The following is a 10,461-nucleotide window of genomic DNA, read 5'->3' as shown; positions in this document are numbered from 1 at the left end:
ACATGGAGGTTTACATGGACGACATGATCGTGAAAAGCCAAGAGGCCGGAGCACACCTTGCCGACTTGACCGAGGCGTTCGCCACACTACGCAAGTTCGGTATGCGACTTAACCCCACAAAATGCGCCTTCGGCGTCACCTTCGGGAAGTTCCTCGGGTTCATCATACACGAAAGAGGAATTGGCGCCAACCCGGAGAAAGTTCAGGCAATCATCGACATGTAGTCTCCCCGGACGATCAAAGATTTGCAACGACTTAACAGAAGGCTTGTCGCCTTGTCCCGCTTCCTCGCTCGGTCGGGTGATCGCTGCCTCCCCTTCTTCAAGGTGCTCAAAAACCTGAAAAACTTTTAGTGGATGACGGAGTGCGAGGAAGCTTTCAAAAAAACAAAGCAGCACCTGGCCAGCCTCCCCCGACTCGCCTCTGTTTCTCCCGGGGAAAAGCTGGGCCTCTACCTGGCGGCCTCCCCACATGCGGTCAGTTCCGTCCTGATCAAAGAAAGCTCCGGCGAGCAACTTCCGATCTACTACGTCATCCATGTCCTGAACGGACCCGAGGAGCGCTACCCGCCAATAGAGAAACTCGCACTCGCCCTGGTGCTGTCAGCTCGGAAGTTGCGCCCTTACTTTCAGGCCCACCCGATGGAGGTCATCACCGACCAACCTCTTCGGCAGGTCTTATCTAAATTTGATGTTGCAAGGCCGCTCCTCAAATGGGCGGTGGAGCTCGGCGAACATGAGATAAGATACGTGCCCAGGACTGCCATCAAGGCCCAGGCGGTAGCCGACTTCATCGTGGAGTTAACGCAGATGGCAGACAGGGATCTCGAGCAACCTCCCGAAGCTTGGATTCTTCACGTGGATGGCTCGGCCAGCTCAAAGGGTGCCGGCGCAGGGCTGGTCCTGCTCGCCCCCGACGGACGCTCGTTTGAGTGGTCCCTCTGCTTCAGGTTTAAAGCCACTAACAATGAAGCGGAATACGAGGCGCTCCTAGCGGGACTCAGGTTGGCCCTCGAGATGCAGGTGGCTGCTATACACGTCCTCACTGACTCGTAGCTTGTGGCCGAGCAGCTCAGCGGTGGATACGAGGCTCGGGACCCAACCATGGCGAAATACCTAGCACGGGTAAGGGACCTGACTGCCAAGTTCCCTTATTTTACGTTGTCTAATGTTCCGAGGGACGAGAACGAGCGAGTCGACGTGCTAGCTAAGCTGGCGTCGAAGCCGACCCGCGAAGCATGGCCGGAAGTCGAGGAGCTTCCTGCCCGCGCCATCGAAGTAGCAGCTACGGCCCCCGGCAGTGCGCCAATCACATGGGTACAGGAGCTGCTACGCTTCAAGCGGGATGGGACCCTTCCCCATGACGATGGCAGTCCTGGGCACGTATCTTATCTCATGTTCGCCGAGCTCCACCGCCCATTTGAGGAGCCGCCCTGCAACATCAAATTTAGATAAGACCTGCCGAAGAGGTTGGTCGGTGATGACCTCCACCGGGTGGGCCTGAAAGTAAGGGCGCAACTTCCGAGCTGACAGCACCAGGGCGAGTGCGAGTTTCTCTATTGGCGGGTAGCGCTCCTCGGGTCCGTTCAGGACATGGCTGACGTAGTAGATCGGAAGTTACTCGCCGGAGCTTTCTTTGATCAGGACGGAACTGACCGCATGTGGGGAGGCCGCCAGGTAGAGGCCTAGCTTTTCCCCGGGAGAAACAGAGGCGAGTCGGGGGAGGCTGTGTCACGCCCCTCAAAATATCCATGATTTTTAAAATTTTCGTCATAGACCAATCTAGGATCCAAACTAACGTTTGAGGATACTGAAAAACATTCTATCAAATTCACATCTATAAAACCTGTGCAATTTATAATCATATATTATATCATTCGATAATTCACATTTATGGCAACCCAAGCCAACTTAACAAACATGAACAACATTTATAAATCCACAAGCTAAGTAATTTATACAATCAGAACTCCAACTATTCACCACAAGTTCGTATCATCATAAATTAGACTTAACATTCTGAAATTCCAAATAAGAGAGATCTCCTAACACTTTGACACAGTATATCCATTTCGGTTCATCGACAACATTTCATTACATACAAAACATACTTATACAACAATATCATAATAACCAACCAGACTTGCCCATAATTCTGAATAGCTATCCACTGCCTCAGCCCAAATCAAACATCTCGAAGAGTGACAAGCTGACCTGAAAGATTTATATAACAACGGAGTGAGCCAAAAACGGCTCAACAAGTGACAAAGCATATTCAGAACAAAAAGAATGATTTCAAACAAGTAAGGTATCTTAATGCAAGGCAGAATATAAGAATTCTCAAGGATACCATCTCATTAGATACAAAATCATATGTATCATGTCATTCAAACATATTTGATTCATAACAAATGGAGCATGGAGTAATTGGAGCATATCAATGGCAAATAGGACATTTCAGAACATATCAGTTTATAGCAAATGGAGCACAGAGTAATTAGAGCATATCAATGGCAGATAGGACATTTCAGAACATATCAGTTCATAGCAAATGAAGCACAGAGTAATTGGAGCATATCAGTAACGAATGAAACATTTCGGAGTTTATCAATGGCGTATGAAATGTTCCGGAGCATATCAACGGCATATGGAACATTTCGAAGCATATCAACAGTGAATGAACCATTTCAGAGCATATCAAAAACAAATACCGTACAGAAGCTCAAACGTCGTCCTTGACGTTGCAATCATATCATTCTTATCCAAAGCATGTACAGAAACACATAACCAAAGCTCTGGATATCATATCAAACATATAGAAGGTGTAGTGGGACCTCGAACAGAACGTGATACATCCATTTCTGAATGACCACTAGACAGAAGTCTCCCACGTCTAGGAGCTCCATCCACCCACGTCTAGGTGAAGTCAGAGGGGGCCGGTAGAGCATCGCATGCTCTAAGCACATACCCTTTACCATTTCTGGCAAAGGTCCAGAATAACACCCTTTACCATTTCTGGCAAAGGTCCAGACAATCCCACAACACTAGAGTACAAGAGGACAGTTTTATCAATAAGTAGCATATTTCGGAAGCACACGCGGAACAACAAAACGTACATGTGCCTTTACGAGTCAATACGAAGTAAGCAATAATCGTTCACAATGGTATTCGGATTTTGAAAGGAAATGGAATAGGCACATATCGAAAGCAAATGCGGAACAATGGGATACACATGTGCCTAAATGAGTCAATACGATATAGCATAAACGTTACACAATAGTTTTCAAGAATGCAAATAACTTTAAGGACAAGAGCATACAAGAATTCAAAGCAGTAATATAAAGCTCAATTGAATAAGAAAGCTAAAGGATATCAATTTCCAAAGGAATGAAACCAGAATATTAGAAATCGACCAAAGCTCGATTTCTGGCAGAATACAAGAGGCACATTGAACAAATGATTCAAACTATCAATCGTGCTCCAATTTACTCAGAAATATATCATTGGATTATACTTTCAGATAAGACAGGCTTCATATGAATTGAACTGTCCAATAGAGAGAGTTACAAATAATTTGGTAAACAAGGGTCGTAGAACAAAATATCTGTTTGGCGGAATTCATAATGTTAGATTCAACAGATAACTGGGCAGGTGTTTGGATTCCAAATCTTTCAATCCATATATCAAAAGAAAGATCTATGAGTCTAGTTTCCAATGAAATAAGCTTTGCATAAATCAATGTTTGCAACAGGGACTTATAAGCAGTTCAGTATCAAAAGGTCAGAAATTACGATCCCTGTTTTGTAGAATCTGTAGGCTCATTTGAAACAGAAGTTTGGGCAGACAAACTTACTCCGAATTCTTAAAATAAGCTATCAAAACAAAGGTTTATGAGTCTATATTCTGATCAAATAAGTTTTGTCCAAATCAGAGGTCAATACATGAAGTTATAGCCATAACAAAGTAGAAGGGTCAGAATATCAGAAGTTGCATAGATTCGAATCGTTACGTCTAAACATGAGATATATCAAATGCAAGGCTAGAACAATTCAAAGTTCCTCATATTTAAAGCAAATGTAGAGATAAAATTACAGTGAGGAAAGATCAGGATACTTGCAATAGGAAAGATTAGAACAATTACAGGAGAAACGATCAGGAAACTTGCCTTTCAAAGATTTCGATCCGAAGATCCAAAGAATGAGTCAGCCCAAATCCTTCTACTTTTCCTCCGTGTCCTCTCTCTCTGTTTCGTTTTCTACACATCGTTTCTTTTTCCTCCACAATTGCAGCTCATGCAGAACATAGAGACATAGCCACCTGCTCTCTCTTACTCTCATTCCTTCATTTTCTTTTTCAAACACAGTTGTCGCAGCCATCGCCGCTGCCACTACCACAGTCGTAGCCACGACCGCAGCCCCTTCCACTGTACTACTTCCTTCCTCCCTTCTCTCGCAGATATAACTACTGCATACGCAGTCGCTGCCACTACGGCCGCAATCCCGTCCGCAGCCCCTTTTTCCCTTTTCCTTTCTTTTCTTTCCCAGCTGCAACTGCCGCAGTCACAGTCGCAGCCATGGCCGCAGCCACCACAGCCGCAGCCTCTTCTTCCTCCCCTGCTCTATTTCCTCTCCTTCTCTTCCAGCTGCAGCTGCCACTGCCATAGCTGCCTCCCCTTCTCCTCTTCCTCTCTTCTTCCCTTTTCCTTTCTCTTCTTCTTCCTTTCCTTATCTTCTTTCCCAACTGCACTGCTGCAGTCGCAGCCTCAGCCACGGCCATAGCCTCTTCTTCCTCCCCTGCTCATCTTCCTCTCCTTCTTCTCTTCCAACTGCAGCTGCCATTGCCGCAGCCGCAGCCCCTTCTTTCCCTTCTCTTCTTCCTCTCCTTCCCTTCTTCCTTTCTCTTCCTCTTTCCCTGCCATAGCTGCAGCTGCCATAGCTACAGCCGCAGCCGCAGCTACTTCTTTCCCTTCTCCTCTTCCTTCTCCTTCCTTTCTTCTTCTTCTCTTCTTCTCCTTCCTCCCCTTCTTCTCCCCGACGAACAGCACCTCCTTTCCTCTGTTTCCTCCTGCAGGAAACAGAGGTGTTGCCTCTTCACCCGCTTCTACTTCTTCTCTTCTTCCTCACCATCTCTTCCTCTCCTTCTCTTCCTGCTGCAGATTCCACCGCCGCAGCCGCAGCTCCTCCTTTCCTTCTCTTCTTCTTCTCCTCTTCTTCTTCCCTCCTCCTCCCCAACGTCATACACACCCTCTCCTCTATTTCCTCTGCAGGAAACAGAGGTATCACAACCTCTTCTCCTGCTTCCTCTTCCTCTTCTCTTCCTCTTCTTCTTCTTCTCCTCTTCGAATGCCCCACACCTCTCCTCTGTTTCCACCTGCAGGAAACAGAGGTGCTGCAGCCCTAGCTGCTGCCACCTCTCGCTCCTCTCCCTCTTCCCTCTCTTCTCCTTCTCTTCTTCTCCTTCTCTTCTTCTCCTCTTCCTTTTTCCTCCCCAACGCCACACACCTCCTCGCTGCAGCCTTGCCGCAGCTATCCTCCTCTCTTCTTCTTCTTCTTCTTCTTCTTCTTCTTCTTCTTCTTCTTCTTCTTCTTCTTCTTCTTCCCTTCTCCTCCCCAATGCCCCACACATACTCTCCTCCGTTTCCACCTGCGGGAAACAGAGGTGCAGCAGCCCTAGCTGCTGCTGCTGCTGCTGCTTCCCCCTCTCCTCTCCATCTTCCCTCTCTTCTTCTTTTTCTTCTTTTCTTCTCTTCTCCCTCTTCCTCCTCTCTTCTTTTCCCTCTTCTTCTTCTTTCTTCTCTCCTCACGCCCCACCGCTCCTCTCTGTTTCAGAGAGTGCATGGGAGGCGGTGGGATAAAACCGAAATTTTTGGTTTTCTTTATTTTCTTTTCATTTTGCAACTTAGCAGTTTAGTCCTTAAAATTTTTATATTTACATATAGGTCCTCAAATTTACATATAAATCCTTATTAATAATTTTCAAAAGTGAGAGATATTACAGGCTGGCCAGGTGCTGCTTTATTTTTTTGAAAGCTTCCTTGCACTCTGTCGTCCACTGAAAGTTTTTCGGGTTTTTGAGCGCCCTAAAGAAGGGGAGGCAGCGATCACCCGACCGGGCGAGGAAGCGGGACAAGGCGACAAGCCTTCCATTAAGTCGTTGCAAATCTTTGATCGTCCGGGGAGACTGCATGTCGATGATTGCCTGAACTTTCTCTGGGTTGGCGTCAATTCCTCTTTCGTGTATGATGAACCCGAGGAACTTCCCGGAGGTGACGCCGAAGGCGCATTTTGTGGGGTTAAGTTGAATACCGAACTTGCGTAGTGTGGCAAATGCCTCGGTCAGGTCGGCAAGGTGTGCTCCGGCCTCTTGGCTTTTCACGATCATGTCGTCCACGTAAACCTCCATGTTCCTTCTGATCTGAAGGGCGAACATCCTATTCACCGTTCTCTGATATGTGGCCCCGGCGTTTTTCAACCCGAACGGCATGACCTTATAGAAGTACACCCCTTGCTCGGTGAGGAAGGCCGTATGCTCTCTGTCTTCGGGTGCCATCCTGATCTGGTTGTATCCCGAATAGGCATCCATGAAAGAGAGGCGTGCGTGTCCGGCCGTTGCGTCGACTAGTTGGTCGATCCTCGGGAGGGGTTAGCAGTCTTTCGGGCATGCATTGTTGAGACTAGCGTAGTCAACGTACATCCTCCAGCTTCCATTGTGTTTTTTCACGAGGACTACATTGGATAGCCATTGAGGATATCTGGCTTCTTCTACGAAGCCTGCCGCTAAGAGACGGCCCACCTCCTCTCGTATGGCGCGTTGCCGGTCAGGGGCCTGTCGCGTGGGTCTTTGCTTCACCGGGCGAGCGCCGGGTGGGATGTTGAGATGGTGCTGTGCGACCCCTGGATCGATGCCCGTCATGTCAGATGGGGACCAGGCGAAGATGTCGGCATTTTCCCGTAGGAGACCGACGAGCTACTATCGTTCCTATTCGGGTAGTTCCGAACCAACTTTGATCGTCCGGTCAGGCCGAGCTTCTTGTAGTGGTATATCAACGGTGGATCCCCTCGGCTCGGGATAAGGGGCCGGCTTTTTTGTTTCTCGCGGATCTTCCAGCGATGGCTCGATCCTGGCCCTCTTGTGTAATGAAACGGCGATCAAGTAGCACCACCTGGACTCTCGGGGGCTTCCCGTAACTTCACCGACCCCAGCGTGAGTCGGGAACTTGATGGTTTGGTAGTAGGTCGAGACGACGGCCCTGACCTTGTTGAGGGTCGGCCGGCCGAGTATGGCGTTGTAAGCTGTGGGAAGGTCGACCACCAAAAAGGTGGTCATCACCGTCTTCGACCTCGGTGGGGGCCCTAAGGTCAAGGGCAGAGTAATAGCCCCAAGGGGTGATATCGAATCTCTTGTGAATCCGGTGAGCGCTGAACACATCGGCCTCATATTCTCCCTGGCCAAGCCGAGCTTCTGGAAGGCGTCGAAGTAGAGTATATCGGCCGAGCTCCCAGTGTCGACCATGATCCTTCTCACCTACGCGTTGGCTACCCTAGCCGATATCACAAGGGCGTCGTCGTGTTCGGGTCGCTCGGATACCCCGGTCGGGAAGGTGATCTCGGGCTCAGGCCCGTGTCCAGGGGTTACGTCTGGAGCGGCTCGGGCGTACGCCTTTCTTCCCGACATTGAGCCCCCCCCCCCCCCCCCCCATGCGGGACCGCCAGTGATTACATTGATGTGTCGCTCGACGGGGCCCTCCGGGCGAGGTGATAGCTCTTTGTCCAGAAGGTAGTGGCTCAGATGCCCTATGCAGATGAGCTCCTCGATTTGCCTTTTTAGCTCACGGCACTGTTCAGTGTCGTGCCCATGTTGCCGATGGAAGCGGCAATATTTTGAACGGTCCGCGAGCTCTCGAGGGTTCCTCATTGGTTGGGGCTCCTTGAGCAGTCCCTTCCCCTTCTCATGGAGAAATATTTCTGTTCGGGATGAATTCAAGGCGGGGAGAGGAGGCCTTAGGTCGGATCTGTCCAACTTACGCCGGGACGCGGCGGGTTGTTGTTGTCGGGGTGGCTCCGACTTGACCTTTTTGTGCTCCTCCCATTTCCCAGCCATCCACGTCTCCGCGGCGATGAACTGACTAGCTCGCTGAAGCATTTCGGGGACCGCAGCGGGGGGCCGTTCCACGAGAGACCAGAAGAACCTGGAAGGCCGCAGGCCTGTCATGAATGCCTGCATCAACAGAGAGGGGTGAGCATCCGACAGCCCACGAATTTGCGTCGTAAAGCGATTCACAAAAAGGGAGAGGGGCTTGTCCTCCCTTTGGTTGAGTCCGAGGAGCAACGCCACGGACAACTTTGGTCGAGCGTAAGCCAGGAAGTCAAGCTCGAAATCTTTAGCAAGTTGGTCGAAGGAGGCGACGGTCCCGGCCTTCAGGCTGCTGTACCATGCACGGGCCAGCCCTCGTAGGGTTGTTGGGAATGCCCTGCACATCAAGGCGTCGGAAGTCCCGTACAGCGCCATCTGGGCACGAAAAGTGGCCACGTGGTCCGCTGGGTCAGCGGCGCCGTCATACGCATCCAGCGAAGGGAGGCGGAAGTGTGACGGGATCGCCTGATCTTGGATCTCGGGGATGAACGGGGATCCGTGCTGTCAGTCTACCCCGAGCTCTCCTTTTGACTTACGAACTTCCTGCTGTACTTCGTCGAGTCTTTGACTGACGAGGCGCAACTGAGCTTGCAGGACATTTGTAGAGTCTGCGGACGGAGCCTCGTGCTCGGGGTGGCTCGCCGTGTCTTCTGCCTCCCGGCTCCCAGGCCGGGTTATCGGGTTTCGAGGCGAGCCAGGGAGCTCGAGAAGTGGTGCGTGAGTCCGGACGAGGGTCTCATGTTGCTGCGAAGGTCGAGTCATATGCGGAGTGGTCCGCTGGGAGACGATCGGGATGATAGTCTGCACCATGCTCGTCAGAGCTCGGACTTGATGAGCGAGGTCGTGAAAGGCCTCGGGTGACACCGGCGATGGGTCGGCGGGTGCACCGTCGGGAGGTGACAAGCCTGGGTCATTGAACAATCGCTAGTAACGTTCTGACGCCGCTGCGGGGCGTTCGTCCCGTGTTTCATCATGCGGGGGGGTGTTCCCCCGGGGTGGGGAGCCCGACGGTTGAGGGCTCACCAAAGTGGATTCGCTAATCGCTTGACATTCAGACGGGCCCTCCTTCTAGCATCAATCTGTTATGGTAAATAACTTTTTTAGCCGTGACCTTGGGGTCGACGCGGCTGGTTCAGGGGTCCGAACGGCTGGGATCAGGCGTGACTCCTCTCGGGGTCTTATGGCGGCCGATTACGGGGGATCTGGCTGGAAGGCTCCGCGACGCCGGGTTGCATCGGCTCCGGTCGAGTACCTGCACACAGGTCGGGTCGGCGGTTCGGCCCGACCCCTCCGACGATCAAGTCAGTGATTGGGAGAGGAGTTTTTGGGTGAAGTTGTGCTTCTGTGTGCTTGCCCCGTTCGTTTGGGGCCTGGGAGTACTTATAGGTGAGTTTGATGTTACCTGATGTGCCACCCTGTCGGGGCAGGGCCGTACCTCCGATGGCACCTGTCATCGTCGTGGGCGTTGCGTGGAAGGCCGAGCTGCCGTAGGGTATGGCGAGCCTCAGTCGATGCCTTCCCCTACCTCGGCCGGTCGTGCGGGGTTAGACGATGAGGTCGTCTGGGTACGGTGAGTGAGGGTGCACATTATGTTGATGTTTAATGCTCGCCCCCTGGAGCAGTGTGTTGTCCAGGGGGGGCTTGTTAGGATCGAGAGCACTAAGAGGGGGGGGTGAATTAGTGCAGCGAAAATCTTACAGCGATTAAAAACCAAAAGCTGCGTTCGTTCAAAAACTATTATGATGCAAAAGCAAATTCTCAGTTTATATCTAAGTGCAGTTTGCGTCTAAGCGCAGATTACGTCTAAGCGCAGTTTTGCGTCTAAGCGCAGTTTACGTCTAAACTCAGATTTACGTCTAAACGCAGTTTTACGTCTAAACGCAGATTTACGTCTAAACTCAGATTTACGTCTAAACGCAGATTTTACGTCTAAACGCAGTTTTACGTCTAGACGCAGATTTACGTCTAAACTTTGAAACTCGTTTGTATACTCGCAGAAGGCAGTATGCAGTTGAAATCAAGACGTAAACGTGAACTGAGATCTGATGATTGTGCGAGGAAAGCCGATTTACGTCTGAATGCAGTTTTACGTCTAAATGTTGAAACTCGTTCGTAAAATTGTAGAGGACAGTTTGCAGTTATCAATAGGATCAAAATGTAAGTGTAAACTGCAAAGAAGCTCGTTCGTAAAAGCACGGAAGACAGTTCTGCAGAATCAAACGTAAACGTAAACTGTAATGTATGAAAATACGAATTTACGTCTGAATGCAGATTCGGAAGAACAGCACTTAGAACTTGTTCGTGAAAGCACAGAGAGCAGTAGTAATGA

The 10,461-nt window shown here is 50.2% G+C and overlaps 1 protein-coding gene across 1 annotated transcript; it reads right to left on the bottom strand.

Annotated features, from left to right (window-relative positions):
* Nucleotides 1-7,523: 7,523 nt before the first annotated feature.
* Nucleotides 7,524-8,507, bottom strand: LOC135679700 (uncharacterized). Its single transcript, XM_065193681.1, has one exon. The coding sequence runs from the start codon at nucleotides 8,505-8,507 to the stop codon at nucleotides 7,524-7,526; it is 984 nt and encodes a 327-aa protein (XP_065049753.1).
* Between the last annotated feature and the right edge of the window lie 1,954 nt (nucleotides 8,508-10,461).

This window comes from Musa acuminata, chromosome BXJ1-7, assembly GCF_036884655.1.
Source record: "Musa acuminata AAA Group cultivar baxijiao chromosome BXJ1-7, Cavendish_Baxijiao_AAA, whole genome shotgun sequence".
Taxonomy (NCBI): Eukaryota; Viridiplantae; Streptophyta; class Magnoliopsida; order Zingiberales; family Musaceae; genus Musa; species Musa acuminata.
Note: the sequence above shows the minus strand (reverse complement) of the source record. Positions and strands in the feature narration are given on the sequence as shown.